Genomic DNA, 18,664 nt, shown 5'->3' on the forward strand with positions numbered 1-18,664 from the left:
AATGTAATAAAAAAAGATTTTTGTTCTCACTTGTAGCTTTATTCAGGTTGCTATCAAAGATCAAAGGAAACTTCAAGCATATTGAGGACAAGGAGGTAACTCTATGCAGGTTCTTTTATGCCTATATCATCTAATTTGTTGATGTTGTCAAGTCTCGGCAGCTTTTGCTCATTCTGTTTTTCTTATGTATTGCTTAAATATATCACGATCAGATCCCTGCAAATTTGGACTGGTTTGGGTGGTGCACCTGGGATGCATTTTACAAGGCTGTTAACCCAGCAGGGATCGAGGAGGGCCTTAAGAGGTATATGAACAATGTTGTACATTTCCTTTTTCACATAATTGTTTATGTAATATTAGAAGGGAATACAGATACAGAAGGACATCTTTTTGCCTCATTTATATTGCTATATCATCTAGTCTTTGCTCCTCAGGTTCGCTGTTAGCTGTGCCAACACTACTTATAAGATCTCGTAATCATTTCTTCGAATTGACATATTTGTCTTGTTTTGTGAGAATGGTGCCTACAATGCTTTTTGCATGTTGTTTCTTACAGGTAGTACCTCTGTCTATGCATGTGTTGTTGCTTGTATGCTGCAAATGATGGAATTAGAGCTGAAGAAGCTAGAGGAAACCATCAAAAATATACATGAAGAAATGTTTTATCTCCGTGAAAGGTAGTACGTAGTATCGACTATGACCGGCAACATTGAAACTAACGTTGGCAAAGCATTTTCTGTATCACATTGTGGCCATGTCATGTGTCCAGGGAGGAGGAAATGCAGGACCTGAACAGGCGAACACACTCGAGGATGGCTTGGCTCGGGTTCCTCTCGCTCGGCATCTGCTTATCAGTGGTGGGCTTGCAGCTGTGGCACCTGAAGACTTACTTCGAGAGAAAGAAGCTATTGTAGTTCCCCAATTATTCACGATAGTACACAGCACTAGAGCAGACAGGTGTAACTTTTTTGTGTGAACGGTTAATCTATGTTACACACAAAATGATAGTTGAACTGCGACACAAAATACATACTCCTCGTAGAAACTCAGTAACTAGCATTGGAGGCTTGGTTTCTGTAACTGCTCCAAGGAACTGGACAATATTAGGATGTCTCAGCTTCATTAGCAAGTTGACTTCATGCTTAAAATCTTGGCTGCAGATTAAGCAAAAATTTTATAAGAAAATATTAGATAAAAACACATACACAAACATGTGTCCTACAACTAGAACACCTACAGTTACATATTCAACCAAAATTACTTTGACACAATTCATATAATCAAATCAGTTGGAGTACTCAGGGAGGTTAACAGTTATTCTGATAGTTTACTTACATCAAAATGAGCCCTGTTGTAGGTAGCAGGTTTGATGAACTTAAGATTAACATTTAACCCAAATACAAAACGAACTAAAAGTGAAGTACCGTACATCAGTAAACTATCTGCATTGAGTAAGAGATGTTTGAAGACTTAACCTTTCCAATGACAACTGGTTTTGTGAAGTCGAACTAATGCTTGCTTTCAGGATTAGAAAACTGAAATATCTTGGTATAAATGATAATATCCATGAAGATTCGAGAAGATATGCACAGGGTAGATGTTCTACTCTTGCAGTCGATCAACATGCAGTGCACATCAATTTAACGGGTAGCTATTATCCACTTGATTCCTACAAGGATATAGTACTCTTAATACTCCCCCACTTCTTTACAGTAGCTTCAGGATCCAGATCGGGCAATATATCGTGCTAAATACAGCTCAGGGCAGGAGGGCACTGGAGCACCACTGTCAAACAGCACATGGCCTAGAGCTCATCTTCTGCCCCCTCTCACTCTCATCTAAGGTCAGGCTATGAACAAAGCTCGGCAGGCAACAACGCCCGGAGTACCATGCCTTCTCCTTCCGGCTCTTGGCGACCACGGTCGGCGTTGGTTCCGTGCTGCAAGCGGAGCTGGATGTGGATTCAGACACCGGCTTCCCGTCTGCAGCAAAGGTTGTATCATCAAGAACCTATCACAGCACATGCAATTTGCGCGCAACAAGTGGAACAATCCACATGCACATGCTACTGATATAATAATAGGACAATCTAAAAAAGGGAATGGTAAGATAAACTAAAGCACTGTTGCAAAAGTAATCACAGTATGATGGGCCAGGACAATTGCACACAACACAACTATAGAAGAAAACTATGTCTTCGCCTATCTAAAACTACATTGAAGCTTCTTTAGGCGGTTACCAATTAAACATGTTAACCGTTTGATTACCTCCATTCACACTGTAAAAGTCATCCTCACAGTCTGAATCTAACCAAGCTCGAGACTCGAAGAACACTTCATCCTTGCTGCCTGCAAATTAAATTCCATAAGTTGCACTCTTGATTAAAAGAGTCACTGTATTCATGTTATTGTACTTTCAGCTAAGTGGAGAGATAAATTCAATCAGCTTGGTATATGAGTGTGTATCAGTGAAGAGAACAATTTCAACTAAGCGAAATTCAGAACCATCAAGAGCTAGCAATTGATTTTGGGGAAAGAAACATTGAAGCACAGCCCATTGCAAGTAAGCTATTCAAGAGGTTATTGGCAAGATCTTGATTCGCTCAACAAAGCCGTGTGCCATTTCAATTTAGGATTTAGTCAGCAATTTTACACGCACAAAAAAAAAACTCCTCCATCCTAACGAAACAACAGAAATAATCAGGCTGTAAAAAGCCTTTAGTCACTAGAGTAATCTACTTTGTATAGAAGAGAGCATCGTCATTTAGAAAGCTTTAAATTTTCAAGAACAAATTGTAACAGCTAAAACTCCTTCTCCATTAAATGAAACCAAAATCAGTCAGTATATCAACAAATATCCTTTTCCGTTCAAGATCGTCAGCCCCTGCAAAATTACGAAGCTACTGATCTCCAGAAGAGATGAATGCAGCGATAACACTACACACTTGGCTATCAAATCTTCCAGAGCCCAATAAATCAATAAACGAACCCAAAAAGTCCCTTTTCATCTAAAGAACTGACTGCCCATCTGCTTCTTTACTTCCAAAGATCCTCTCAAAACTATAGTAATAACTGACTGAAAAGATAAAGATCGGGACCTCCTTCAGAAAACAACCAAAGAAAGCAAAGATTCATCACGCGTACCAGAATCCGGGCTCTTTGGGCCAAAACCTGCCCGCTGCTGCTCCCCCTCGGCCTTGGACTTGAGATCACCAAAGCCATCGCCAAGCGGAGCAACGCCGCCGCCGCCCTTGCCGATGGCGGCCTTCGCCTTGGTGGGCGACGTAAGAAACTGCATCTTGGGGAAGCCTGGATCCTTGTTTTGAACCGAAGCGCAAGAACCCATCCCCGCTTTTCTCCCCTTTCAAGCGATGGCGGTGGCGACGAGACAGAGAGAGAGAGAGAGGCCGCCGTGGACAGGTGGATGTGGCGCGGAGTCTCTGGCGGCTCGGATGGATCTTGCGCTTCCGTGGACGAGGCCGCCGTCGGCCCCCACCGCCCGCCGCCGCCATCGCCGCCAGTCGAGAGGTGGAGATGAGGAGACGCGAGGAGTAAAGGAAACAAGGATACAAGGGGGCGTTTGGATACCAGGGCTAAACTTTAGCCCTATCACATTCGATGTTCGGATATTAATTAGGAGGACTAAACATAAGCTAATTATAAAATTAATTGCAGAACCCCTTGGTTAAATCGCGAGACGAATCAATTAAGCCTAATTAATCCATCATTAGTGAATGGTAACTGTAGCACCACATTGTCAAATCATGGACTAATTAGGCTTAATAGATTCGTCTCGTGATTTAGCCTAGAGGTTGTGTAATTAGTTTTGTAATTAGTTTAGGTTTAATACTCCTAATTAGTGTCAAACATTCGATGTGACGGGGGCTAAAATTTAGCCCCCTCCTCCCAAACACCCCCTTAAGATAGGATAATTAAGGGGGTGTTTGGATCTCTAGGACCTCCTAAAATTTATGTCACATCGAATATTCGGAGGCTAATTAGGAGGACTAAATATGAGCTAATTATAAAACTAATTACACAGATGGAGGCTAATTCACGAGACGAATCTATTAAGCCTAATTAATCCATCATTAGCACATGTTTACTGTAGCATCACATTGTCAAATCATAAACTAATTAGGCTTAATAGATTCGTCTTGTGAATTAGTCTCCATCTGTGCAATTAGTTTTGTAATTAGTCTATATTTAATACTCCTAATTAGTATCTAAACATTCAATGTGACAGAAATTTTAGGAGTGACTAAAGAAACAAACACCCCCTATGAAAGACGTGATATATTTTAACAATACCATTATACATATTTCCAAACATACCCCTATACTACCCATACTACTTATGTATACTACCTATACTACAGCTTAAGGTTTTAGTAGTATACAATTAATTTGAACCGTCAGATCCTTACATACGAGTCCTTTTCGAATGGTAGTATAAAGTAGTATTGTGCACCGTAAAAGGCCTCTAGGTTTAGCCCACGGAGGAAGATCCATTGCCATAGCCAAATATACCAGCATGCTAGTGAACACAAATTGAACCAGAACCAATCTCCCAGCCCTTGTGAGCAAATCTGCTTTCCACCCAGGGAGCTGATCAACGATCCGATCAATGGTTGGCTGAATTTGCTGCTTTGTCAGTTTTCGCAAGGAAAGTGGGACTCCTAGATATTTGCAAGGGAAATCTGAGATCTGACCGGGGAGATGCTCTTGTATGGTGGTGTTATCCTCCTCCGAACACTGGATGGGGAAGACAATACTTTTTTGCACATTTGTTCTCAGCCCTGAAGCATCTCCAAAAAGCTGAAGGATATCCAATGTTATGCCTATATCACTGGCCGATGGCCTTAAGAAGATTACCACATCATCAGCATACAAGGATATGCGGTGCTGCAAGGCCCGTCTCGCAAGTGGTTGCAATAAGACCACATCAGATGCTTTCTTGACCATATGACATAAGACATCCATGACCAAAATAAATAATATCGGGATAGCGGATCGCCTTGGCGAAGCCTGCGTTGATGTAGAATTGTTTTCCCCGGGCTGCCATTGATGAGCACCTGTGTGGAGGCAGAAGCCAGCATCCCGCTAATGATGTCACACCATACAGGACCAGAACTCAAATGTCTCATAATCTCCAATAAGAAAGGCTAGGAAACTGAGTCAAAAGTCTTTGTGATATTCAACTTCAGAATGAAACGACCTTTGATAAATGCACTTTGATTGGGAGACACCATCTGATCCAGCCGCCCTACTAATCTGTTGGCCAACAGTTTTGTAATGAGCTTAGCAAAAGAATGGACTAAGCTTACTGGTCGAAAGTCCCTAATACTTGTGAGATGGGATATTCACTTCCTCAAGATTAATGGTGGTGTCTCTGTCCATGTTTACCCCCAGTAGAGTAGAGTAAAACTCATTCACAATCTTCTCCTTTTCTTCATGCTTGGTGAGGACCAGGCCATCATCTGAGACAAGTTTACTAATAAAATTCTTCCTTTTTCGATGTCTGCATGTGAAATAATGCAGTATTGGCATCCCCTTCACCCAGCCAGCTGATCCGGGAGCGGCTCCTAGCAATTCTTCGCTGCAAGGATGACAGAGCCAAGGCGTGCCTTTTAAGTTGATTGTACAGCCATTTCTCCAGACTAGAAAGAGGACCGACCATCCTGGGCAATCTCGAGTTGATGAATAATTTCTCTCTTGCCATCCCAAGCTGTGAACTGATGTGCCCAACTTTTTTCTAATTCCAGCTTTGCAGCCCTTCTTTGACAAGAGCACGAAGTTTCCTTGATAGAGTTTCAAAAGGACAGGAAGAAGATGGTTCAGAAGACCAGGCAACCTCAACTGCCTCTTGGAACCCTTCCAATTTTGTCCAGTAAGCCTCAAAGTGAAATCTGGCTTTCCCAGGTTTGTTATCATGGAGACCAAGGAGGAGACAGTGGTCTGAGCCATCAGTGGCTGAACTTTGCAACAAACAGTTAGGGAAGAGCTGCTCCCAATCAACTGTACAGAAAACTCTGTCTAACTTGACCAGTGTTGGTGTGTCCTGCTGATTGGACCATGTAAACTGCCTCCCATGTAGAGGCAGCTCTTTTAAACCCAAATCATTGATGAGACGATGGAATCTACCCATCATAGCCCTGTTTAGGTTGTCATTGTTTTTATCCTCAGCTTTGAATATGAGACTGTAATCTCCCAGCACTATCCAAGGGCCCTGGCAAGTGGCTCGAACCGCCCTTAGTTCCTGCAGGAAGAGCACTTTATTGTCGTCCCCCTGAGGTCCATAGACGCAGGTGAGCCACCATGCTTGACCTACGCATGGGCAGAATTGAACAGAGATGCAGTGTCTGTCCACCCGAGTAGCATTGGCTGGGCCAAGCTCATTGCGCCAAGCTACAAGAATGCCTCCACTAGCACCTACCGATGGCAGCTCTACAGAAGGGTAAAGTCTGAACCAAGGGTGGCAGGAATTGTTTCTCGAGATATCTCTTCCATTTTTGTTTCTTGAATGCAAACCACATCCACACGAGAAGAGATGACCAGAGTGCGCACCACATCTTGACGTGCCTTAGAATTAAGCCCTCGCATGTTCCAACATAAAATGTTTGAAGGATTCATTGATAGAACATATTAAAAGGTCGACCATGAAACAAACCAAGAACACATCAGACATCCCCATCAACATCCTCGGGGGTTGCCCATCCAAACAGGGCCGCTAGAGCTTGGACATGAGAAACTGGGAGTGATTGGCCAAAGAGCTTGCTATACTCATCCAAAGCTTCCTGGTGGATACCTTCATTCTCCTCGATGACGTGCAGAGCCTCATCACCTTCTTCTTACTCCTTGTGTTCGCAGCTCCAATAGGTTGTTCAGGTTCAACTCCCGCGATTCGGCGGCTACGACGTGGAGGAGCAGCAGGTGTCCGAGTCTGAGCCCTTGGCCTTGTGGCGCGCGGTGTCGACAGAATTTTCAGTCTTTCTTGTGATTTTTGCCATGAAGCTTGCTCTGCGTGTGGCTGATGTGGGTGTCAGCAGCGCCGGCGTCGAAGGGACAGTGTTGCTGATACCCTCCGGGGCGTCGGTTTCCACTGGAGCAGCGACCCTAGCCTGAACACGACGCCTGAAATAGACCCTAGAGCAGGTTCTTGAGGCATTGGCCATTCTCGAGACCGAGCATTGCCATGGCGCCGCCGGACCACGAACGGGCATGCATTGCTCCGCATCAGCTGCTGGCACGAGCGGGAGTGAGGCACTGCCCAGTGATGGAGTCGCCTGTTCCTGCAGTGGATTGTTCGACCACATCCTCTCCCGAGTGGGAGACCACGTACTGGCCTCAACCACAGGCTGAAGGTCCTCATGTTGTATGGGCTCATGGTTGTCCATCAAAACCTGACCGGAAGTAGCTGCGTCTTCCGCGGAAACAAAGATGGCCCCCGAAGAAGGTGATGCATTTGCAGCAGGAGCCGCAGGGTTCACGACCAACCGGTGCTCCCGCGGCGCTTTGGGGGACACGATTGCCGCCTCGGATTGTCGTGCAGCCATGGGGGTGCTTAGGGCACGTACAACGCGTCGCCGAGTGCCGTCTGTGTCCGGTAGTTTTTGCATAAAACACCCTCGTATGGCGAGGAGATGGTGCCATCATCGTCTCGTGCGGCGACGGCAAAGGCTCGTGGTCCAAGACCAAATCGCCAACTAGAGGACCGCTGTACAGGGTCATTCTCTCGAGGCGACGACGCGGATCCTGCTGCGGGTGCGCTCGGATCCAGATTTTGACGCGAGCAAGATGGTTGCTGCGCGCCAAAAATCCATCCTATCCCTCCACCCGGTCAGCGGCAACGGAGGCGGCAATGGCAGCCCGTTGTGGAAGCAGCTCGGCAGCTGGAGCAGCAATGACGGACCGCCCCGTTGTTCGTGGCTTGGGCGCAACGGCATCACCCATCACCACCGGCGCCAGTCACGGCAACGGCGGCCTCCTCCATGATGTGGTTGACGATGATGCCGTCGTCAAGAGAGAAATCGACGTCACGGAGCCCCCGCTCACACGACGGCGCCCCCGCCCTGCAAGTGCAAGAAACGTCGTCGCGAAAACCTCCTCCCGGTGACCCCGACCCGTCGCGAGGACCGCGGCGACAGAGCCTCCCACCCCTCTGCTTAGTCAGCGTTTATGATGTAAATGAGGTACTCAACGAAAGGTGGCTATGGAGATCCATCGGCTTGCTGAGAACAACAGCGTGCAGCACGGCGGCAGGTGCAGTGTGCAGAACGTACAAGTTGTTCAATGTTTTGGATGTGAAAACTGATTTAGTTTCCTTCTTACCCAAAAGTAAGATCCTAATTCTACTGTGAAGTTTCCACCTAGACTCTGTCAAGCTACTGCCTCTAGTATGAACATGTGTGAATCTTTTTGTTTTGCGTGTGAACAACAACAAAGCTTTCCTTATTTAGTCATATTATGTTTCATTTGATTTATGAAAATTTTGTTCTATTACATTAATATAAATATATTCTAATATCATTTATATTTATGTTTCCAAAAGATAGTGTAACCATGATTATCTTGCTTGATCTTTCTTTTTTTCAACCAGTAACACAATAGTACACACAAGTCTTATTTATGATTGATCATGGCTACATGCGGACATTAAAAATTTAACAGACAATGGGTCGTACACGTTGTCTATTTAGCTATCTTTACGTGGTGTGATATCATCGTACAGACGAACTGTACGAACTGTCTGTGGGTTGGACATGCCGTTAGGGTCTTGGGCGCCGCCTCCTTAGTAAACACGGGCTCCTTGGGATGATGGGCGTGTAGCCGTGGGGGTGCTTTGGGTCTTGGGCGCCGCCTCCTCATTAAACACGGGCTCCTGGGATGACGGGCTCGTTAATTCTCCTTCATCAACCTCTGTAATTAGTGTGGCCGTCTCTTCGGGATGGCGCCTTGGCGAGACAACCTTGGCAGGTGGCCCAGTTTGGGTCACACGCCGGCAATCAATTTTGGCCTCGGCAACTGAATGGGCGCACATCTCCCGAACCGGCCTCAGCCGTTGGTGCACGGGAGCCCGAGCACCGGCGGCGCCGCTAGGTTGCACCTGCTCCGCTCGCTCCGCCAACGGGCTGCGACGTCGCCTCCACCGCCTACGACGACGGTCATCAGCCGGAGCCGATCGAAGGATGAGGTGGGACATCGGCCGGATCGTTCGGACCAAAACGAGCAACTGTGATGTCCACCGGGTAGATGAGGGTGCGCTTGCCTGGCAGAGCATCGTCTCCCGCCGCCGGTGGCTCGATGATCTCCAGGTCCATCGTCGGCAGCACGAGCGTTGGTGAGGAGCACCATGCGGCGAGACGGAAGACATCCCTCTGATCCATAGTGTCAGGGTGGAGGCCGCTAATCCAACAGGAATTGTTCAGCAGTAGCTCCGCCGTCCCCAAGTCCTATGCATGGGTAGGAATACCCCGCAACTCCACCTCGACCGGAACTGGGGCCTTGTTTAGGTCCTGTTTGGCATGACTCCAACTCTGGGTGGAGCTGCTCCACTCCAGAACTCCAGGTGGAGCCAGCTCTGGGTGGAGTTGGAGCTGTCTGGTAAGGGTGTTTGGCTGAGAGGGTGTCCCTAGCTCCAGAAAAGAGGAGTTTGAGGGTAGATTGCCTTTCTTGCCCCTGGTTCGACTTGAACTACTTATCACAAATATAAAATGAAAGTACATGCATTGAAGTCTAAAATAATAATAAATTACATGTTCCAAAATTTTAAAATTTCGAAACAAATTCATAGATCCAAAATAAGGTCATTACTATAATCATTGCACTAATTCCATGTTAGGGCAATTGATGTAGCCATACTATCACGAAAGGTGTCCATAGTCACAAAGCTTGATTCCGAAGTTGATCCATCAGAGGCATGTTGAGACACGGCATACTTGTTGTATCTTTCCGGAATAGTAGGCATGTAGGTAAGATCTCTATCAAAATTAGCAAAGTCCACATCAACGCTAGCATGTTCACGTATGAAATTGTGTAGAACCATAGTAGCAGCAACAATCTTCTTTTGTGTGACCATGGAATAACCGGGCATCTTGTAAAGGATTTGCCATTTCATTTTTAATACTCCAAATGACCGCTCAATAACATTACGAACAGATGAGTGTATACGGTTGAACTTCTCTTTTGGAGTATTTGGTTCCATACCTCGATGCCACTCGGGTGAGTGGTACCTTTCACCCTTGTATGGAGCTAGATACCCCGGACGATTAGGATAGCCCGCATCTACAACATAGTACTTACCTACACATATGTAAAATAAAATAAGTTTGTGCATACAAATATGAAAAGGAACATAAGAAAAAATCTTTACCTTGAGGAGGATGTGGGAAGATATTTACATCTACTTCCAATGCATGGTACAATACACTAGTGTCATGCAAAGAACCCGGTTGACCCGCAGCCACATAGGTGAAGCGCATATCAAAATCACAAACGGCAAGCACATTTTGAGTTGCAATTCCAGTCTTACCAATATATCTCACTTGTTCTTCAGGTGATAAATACACACGAATATGGGTTCCATCAAGTGCACCAATGCAATCCTTAAAGTGTGGGTATGCTCTCTTGTCATTCCTAATCCTCTTGTGCACATTGCGAAAATTAGGATCTGTTGGTCTCAAGAAATCTTGTGCCATGGCAACCACACAATTTAGAACTTCATGAAATTTTCTACTAATGGTTTCACCTGAGTGTTTGAACTTATTTTGTCCTCTTCTATTTGACTCACAACCACCACATGTGAATAGGAAAATAGCCAACATTTCATGAGTATTCACGTGCTTCGATGGTTTTAATCCGTACCTCTCAACCAACACATCATGAAGATCCTGAAAAATAACCTCATTCATCCGAAGCATTCGATGGCACTCCCCTGGAGTGTTCACCGTCTCCATCAGCCAACCCATTCCACTTTGTTGTGAAAACATAAATCTCGGCGGTGCCTTATCCATATATGAGTCATGATAACTTTGTGCTAGCTTACCACAGCTCTCAACCATTTTAAAAAAATATTCACCATCAGAATCACTAGATTCATCAGACTCACTTGAAGACATCTGCAAACATTGACATAAATAAAATGCAATAAAATTTCAAAATCGTATATGATCGGATGGACCCTCCATGTTTAGTTCCCTCCAAACTCCCAACTTTGACACTATGCAAAAAGAAGATTCCCCATCACATCAAACTTGCGGTACATGCATGGAGTACTGAATGTAGACGAAATCAAAAACTAATTGCACAGTTTTGTTGTACTTTGCGAGATGAATCTTTTGAACCTATTTAGTCAATATTTGGACAATAATTCACAAATACAAACGAAACGCTACAGTGTTGCTACAGTAATTTGGACACCTCAAAGTTGGGCAACTAAACAAGGCCTGGGAGGAAGATAGTTGTTGGCGCGGAGCATGGTATATATCTTTTCTTTTCATCTCCGATTACTTTTGGTTTTTGCCTGCTCATCATTTCAGTTTCAAACTTGCAGTTCATGAAGAAAATGAAAATGTTGATCCGGCAGAACCTAAAAGGCAAGAGAAGAGATAAACATGCCAGTTTGCTAAAAAAGGAAAAGGAGAAGATGCGTGCAAAGGCAAGGTTACTATCGTAGGAAGGCTGAAAGCAAAACAATCAAGCCACCACAACACTTAGAAGCCACACCATTATCCTTGAACACCACGTCATTTTGTGACAGAACCAACAAAATCGGATCAGGTCCATGTAATGGACCTCAGTTTCCAAGCGCGGTCACAGGGTCACCACCATGTTTGTCTCGTAGAGGTATTTTTTTTAAATATGATATTTCAAATAGCTTTCAAATGCTACAGACATGATATTTTGATATTATTTGTATGCACAGAATTACTTAAAAAGCTTGGCCAAGATGATGGTGGCAACAAATGGCTACATAGAAACCATACTTACAGAAGGGTTAATATGACAGGGTCTGGACATGTTCGATCAGTCCTTAACTAGAGATTTACATTTGTCATTTGTCATTATCATTACAAGGTTATATTATCTAAGATGCCTTTATTTGTTGTGCTATCTTTGTTTTGTTTATTTCACCATTTATATATACGACTTCAACTAATTTTCAATCCAGTAGATGTTCAAGAGATTAAAACTCCAGAGGAACGTAAGAGGCTTAGAGAAAAGGAGCGATATGCTAAAATGTCTTCCACAGCAAAACAAGATAAAATTTCAAAAAAAGATGAGGCTCGATTACAGAAGAAAACAAGAACACAAGGTGCATTTCTTTAATGATTTGATAATTCTATATAGGGAGTATTTATTGCTTTCGTGTATGCAGCTTTGCCTTCACACACCCCTGTGTTTGGAACCGCGCAATCTGCAGTAACGGAAGCAAGCGCTGTTCGTAGGACTAGAGGTTCTACCAATGGTCAGTATTTTGATTGCAAATATTATGCAATCAAAGAATCATATTTTTCATTAATGCTGACAATATGTTGTTGCTGTAATCAGGAAATAATAGTGGTCCTGAAAATGTTTAGCAGTTGGGATCAGAAATTTGGGAGCCAGATGACATGGAAATAGTGTTGGAAGGTAAACTTTTTTCTATCACTGAGTCTGTATCATTGATTACGAGCTCATTGGACCATCAATAAAATAGTTTTATTCGTGCAAGAGGAAGACTTGGATTGCTTGGAGCCTGATGATGTTGTACCGGACAATTATGAAGACGATGAAGCAAGGGTGTTTCTTGAGAGAGGTAGATACAGTTAAATATTATTATTCACTTTAACATATGTATAGTGTGCAGTGTATATTACTATTTACACCATTTATGATTTTTTTCTTGGCAGTTGTTCATTACAAAATGTGCAGAGATCTAGATGTGTTTGTGCTAGATCAAAGATCCACTATACAAGGATCTACCAGCTACTCACCATGTTCTCAGCAAAGTGGCAAATTATGAATATTGTGGTGCTATAAAGTTCCCGATGAAGGAGATAATTTTTGCTGTAGGAAGGGGAAGGTAAATATATACATTCCTGATGTGCCAGATGAGCTTCGTCGCTTGTTCACAAGCCAGACAGACAGGGATGCATTATATTTTATAAAGAACATTCGATATTTCAACTCACATTTCTCATTCACCAGCTTCGATGCCTCTATTGGTCGCCGCCTCGCCACTGCCGTCGATATTGTTTTGTAGACTAAAATAATTTTGAGGCACTTTATATCATTTTCTTTCTCAAATTTACATTGTTATCGTAGGTACAGGTGTTTATACTTTCAAGGTACATGGTTAGATATATCACAAGCTAGATCAGTAAAAGCCCGGTGGTAAGGGTCCACGACATATGCAGCTGTATTTTTATGATACGGATGAGACAATGGCACACAGAGCACAGAGGTCTCCTCATCTTGATGTCAATTTGATTAGAACTGTTTTGGATATACAGATACATAATAACAATCCATATGTCCATACATTTCGGTGTCTAGGTCAGGTGCCAAACCTCGATGAATACAAGATTGAATTGAATACAAGTATTTCTGTGGACCAGAGGAGATTTAATGCATCGGCAATGGATCAGGTGGCTGCCATCTGGCAGGATGGATCAGACGAGCGGCGTAAATTTCAATGGAGTATAATAGTATATGCAAACTTGGGGCATGCACAATTTATAAAAGCATACCATGGCTACTATGATCTGTTGGCTTATCCTCTGTTCTACCCTGGGGGAGAAACCAGTTGGGTGGATAAAAAGATATTGTTGAAAGAAGCACCGGTTGTGCGTTTTCCAAGGAAAAAGAGAAAGTATACAAAGCGTAAACAAGCAGGTATGTGCATCATCACCGTGTGATTATTATATATCCATTGTTTGTTTACTGATTGGTTGGATCTATTCTTGTAGATGCAAATGGTGAAATACTAAAAGACAAGGGTAAATCTTCATGTAAAAGAGTTGCCAGAACCAGTGGTGGTGGTTCTAAACAAGGTTACATTATACATATTTGTTCAATTAGATTTGCGATTGTTATATTTTTCATAATGCACCACAATATAATACAAGGGACTAATACAGTTAATTACAAAGAGATTGACGGAGATGGTGATGGGGACAATGGTGATGGTGATGACGGAGGTATGTGTATTTGTTTTCACATTATCTTTTTTTTGCTAATTTTACCAGATTTTTTTGTTTTAAAAAATGATATATATGTTGTAACTTTTTTGCACATGCATAAGGTATTGGTAATTCAGGGTCACAACTGCACGTGAGTGCGCGGGGGTATTACTATTATATCATGCAAATACGTGATGGGGTATTTGCAATATTTTTCTATGGAGGATGCCTCTTCCAACAGTGGATTGTTGATATGTATATAAAGATTGAGTCCATGCGCTCAGATTGGTACTCCAATCCAGAACATCAAAAGATTATACGAGCAGATCTCTACCAGGTTTATCCACTAATCATTCATTTATTTAATGCATACTATATGAATTTACAATAGGGTTCTATCCGGTGTATTTTTTTTCTTACATTCATTTATTTAAACAGAGAATCCTTGACACCCTTGCTGCTAGAGAGGTGGATGGTTTAAAGGCTGTTAAACGGATTGTGCTATCTAAGAATTTTCGTGGAAGCGACCATGATGTCCACGCAATGTTCATGGATGCCATGGCTTTAGTTGCATGTTATGGTCGCCCAGATTATTCTGTGACAATGACTTGCAATCCTTACTGGCCGGAGATTATGGAACAATTGTTGCCTGGCCAGACACCCTAAGGATAGACCAGACATTGTTGCGAGGGTATATCATGCGAAGCTACTTGACCTTCATGATTTTTTTATCAGAAGGTGGCTGCTTGGGTACATGTCACTGAGTTTTAAAGAGGGGTCTGCCATATGAGCACTTTCTATTAATTATGGCCAAGAGTGCTAAGCTGAGAGGCCTGGCGATTTTGATAAACATATATCAGCAGAGCTTTCGGAAAAAACTAAATATCCTCTCCTCCATCAACTTGTTTGCACACACATGATGCATAGCCCATGTGGAACTCTTAATCCACATTTTGCATGCATGATTGACGGTGAGTGTCATTTCAAGTATCCTCGCCAGTTTTGTGACAGCACCCAACAAGGAAAGGATGCATATCCTATTTACAGAAGGTGGCAGGATGGACAAAAGGTTTTTATCAGGAAAAAGTGGTTGGACAACAGATGGGTTGTTCCCTACAACCCAATACTTTTGATGCATTATAACTGTCACATTAATGTTGAGGTCTGTTGCAGCATCAAGTCTATTAAGTATATCTACACGTACATTTATAAAGGACATGATTGCTCCTCATTTTTGGTTGAAACCTATGGTGAAAATGGACCCATAAAGGTCAATGAGATCAAGCCGTACAGGAAAGCAAGATGCATCACTGCAATAGAAGCAATCTACAGGTTGTATCGTTTTCCAATGTACTCTATGTCACCCCATGTTCTGCAAATGCAAGTGCATCTTCCTGGTATGCACATGGTTCCATTCAATGAGATCGACAAGCTTGAAGATGTGGTGCAGCGTGCTCAGTCGCAGCGGTCCATGCTTACAGAGTACTTTAGGATGAAAAGAGAAGATGCTAATGCACCCAAGTACCTATACAGGGAGTTTCCAGAGCATTTTAGGTGGATTAAGTCTAGAAAAATCTAGATGCCTAGGAAAATAAAATGTTTTCAGATTGGAAGGTTGGTTTTTGCACACCCTAAAGAAGGTGAGAGGTACTACCTACGTGTGCTCCTAAACCATGTTAGAGGAGCAACTTCATTTGCTTCACTCCGAACTGTGCGTGGCATGTTGAGTTCGTCCTTTAGAGATGCTGCTGATATGCTGGGGCTTGTGGACACTGATAAATCTTTGGATGATGCACTTGTTAAGGCTACATCATTTAAAATGCCTTATGCTTTGAGAAGGATGTTTGCTACAATTACAGTGTTGTGTGAGTACACCACAATCCTTGAACTATGGGACAAGCACTTTGAATCTATGGCAGAAGACTACCACCTTACCCATCATCATCGGTTACTCCACTTGTGCTTAGGGACATAGCCGATATCATCCATTCGATGGGCAAGGACATACGAAGCTATGGACTTCCTGAGCTGGATGGGTCAGGTGAGATATGTTGATATTTTCTGAATAAAAGTGTAGAAAATTCCATCACTAAATGTCCATTAATTATTTGCACTCATTAATAGATCAATATACTTATACTTGATAAATCCTTCTGTATATGATTATAGTGAGTGGTCCTGGAAAATATATCGTGTAATAATCTACTCTTCTTATATAGTCTGAATTGAGGTTATGTGAACTATAGGTTTCAGATGTACATGGCAACTTTAATTTCATATTAGCAAGTTACTAGATTGATAGTTTCAATAGTGTCGGATGTGGATTTTTTGTGATTTGTGTTTTGATATTGTGGTAAATGAATTTTGTAACTTACAAAAGATGATACTTTCTCTTGCCCTCATTTGCTAAATAAATATTATCAGGTGACTGCTAAATAAATATATTTTTAATTGTTGCTCTTTATTAATAATTCAACAAACTTGCTGTTTGAGAGTTGCTTAAAATTTTTTTAACATTAGTTTCACATAATGTTTTTTAAACAACAGATCACACATCAAGAGACTACTACAGAGAGTTGGCGGAGGAGAGAAAAATTGGTTTTGAAGAAGATGATATGAAAATTATTGACTCGTTGAATGCGAAACAGAGGGCTGGTTTTGATGAAATATTTGAGCATGTGGTTAATAATCGAGGAAAGGTATTCTTTGTGGACGGTCCTGGAGGAACCGGAAAGACGTACCTGTATATGGCATTGCTTGCTAAAGTGCACTCGATGAATCTTATTGCAATCGCTACCGCGACTTTTGACATTGCAGCTAATATCATGCCGGGTGGTCGTACTGCACACTCTAGGTTCAAGATCCCAGACAATAATTCCATATGTAACATTACCAAGCAGAGTGGTACGGCAGCATTGTTGCGTACAGCCTCTTTGATTATATAGGATGAAATAGCCATGACACGGAGAAAAGCAGTTGAGACGCTTGATAGGTCATTACAAGATATAATGGAATATTCTGATCCTTTTGGGGGCAAGGTTATAGTATTCGGAGGAGACTTTAGACAAGTTTTGTCAGTAGTGCCTCGCGGGACCAGGGCACAAATCACTGATGCGACACTGAAGCGTTCATATATATGGGACAACGACATACAGAAGATACAGCTGCGACAAAACATGAGGGCACACAGTGATGGTTGGTACTCTGAATTCCTTTTAAGGATTGGCAGTGGAACTGAAGAAACATACATTAATGATTGTGTGCAGGTCTGACGACATTGTCATTAAGTACAAATCTGATAAGTCGATTGATACGTTGATCGAGCACATTTTTCCGGATTTCAAAGGCAAATGTATAGCTGTGGAATATATGCGGGAGCATGCAATTCTATCCACAAGAAATGAGCATGTTGATGGGCTGAATGCTAGGATGATTGACATGTTCTCAGGCAATGAAAATGTGTACTATAACCATGACTCGGTTGATGATGACACATCTAATAACTACCCTCTTGATTTTTTCAACTCAATTACACCAAATGGGTTACCTCATGAGCTCAAGGTCAAGAAGAATTGTCCTGTTATACTCCTTCGAAACCCTGATCCTCACAATGGGCTTTGTAATGGTACTCGTTTGGTGGTTAGGGGGTTTGAGGATAACGCAATCGATGTTGAGATTGTCAATGGACAACATGCTGGGAAAAGGGTTTTTCTTCCCAGGATACCTCTGTCCCCTTCAGAGGATATTACACTCCCTTTCAAGTTCAAACGAAAGTAGTTTCCTATCAGACTAAGCTTTGCTATGATTATCAATAAAGCTCAGGGACAGACGATACCTAATGTCGGCATATATCTCCCTAAACCTGTGTTCTCGCATGGACAACTTTATATTGCATTGTCAAGAGGTGTTTCCCGGAAGACTACATGGATTTTGGCTAAACCTAACAATGATGTTGACTATACTAGGATGAGAACTAAGAACATTGTTTATAGCAATGTGTTGGAAGCATAATAATACATGTTAGTTTGATGATTTGTATATAAGTATATTTTATTTATTTTTACTAGCAAATATGGCCTACATGAAAACTACATCGATATATTACTATATGGTCTGTATGTAGCTAATCATATTTTAATATGACTTTTGCTTTGATTTTTATCTATACTAATATAATGTTTTGTAGCAACAAGACTGCAAATCACAGGAAAATACTTTCAAATGTGTCGCGCCAATAGTCGGTCAAAGTCTATCCCCATCACCTCGCCGCGCTCCCACGCTCCCAAAGGACGAGGGCAAGAAGAAGAAGCGCGCCGCGGGCAGGCCCCTTGCCCGATCCACCGCTCACCCCGTCCCGGAGACCGCCGCGCTGGCCACGTCATGTTGGTACAGCAAATATCAAAGTATAACCAACATAGGTAAAATGTTAATCTAGTGGGAACATAAGGATCATATCATATGTATCTATTGCTGGTAACAAATCGAATTGCCTATCCATAGCTG

At 42.7% G+C, this 18,664-nt stretch overlaps 2 protein-coding genes and 1 pseudogene across 2 annotated transcripts; 2 read left to right on the forward strand and 1 right to left on the reverse strand.

The window, feature by feature from the left end:
- LOC140222570 (amino acid transporter AVT6A-like) overlaps positions 1 to 18,664 on the forward strand; it is a 28,497-nt pseudogene that overhangs the window by 2,848 nt on the left and 6,985 nt on the right.
- Positions 592 to 945, forward strand: LOC140222463 (transmembrane emp24 domain-containing protein p24delta8-like). Its single transcript, XM_072293122.1, has 2 exons — positions 592 to 677; positions 770 to 945. Exons 1-2 carry the CDS (start codon positions 592 to 594, stop codon positions 912 to 914), a joined length of 231 nt encoding a protein of 76 aa, XP_072149223.1. The 3' UTR covers positions 915 to 945.
- Positions 1,564 to 3,554, reverse strand: LOC117853441 (uncharacterized). The gene is made up of 3 exons (XM_034735802.2): positions 3,144 to 3,554; positions 2,257 to 2,348; positions 1,564 to 2,010 (listed from the first exon to the last, which is right to left on the reverse strand). Exons 1-3 carry the CDS (start codon positions 3,343 to 3,345, stop codon positions 1,789 to 1,791), a joined length of 516 nt encoding a protein of 171 aa, XP_034591693.1. The 5' UTR covers positions 3,346 to 3,554; the 3' UTR covers positions 1,564 to 1,788.

The sequence above is a fragment of the Setaria viridis genome, chromosome 4 (assembly GCF_005286985.2).
Source record: "Setaria viridis chromosome 4, Setaria_viridis_v4.0, whole genome shotgun sequence".
NCBI lineage: Eukaryota > Viridiplantae > Streptophyta > Magnoliopsida > Poales > Poaceae > Setaria > Setaria viridis.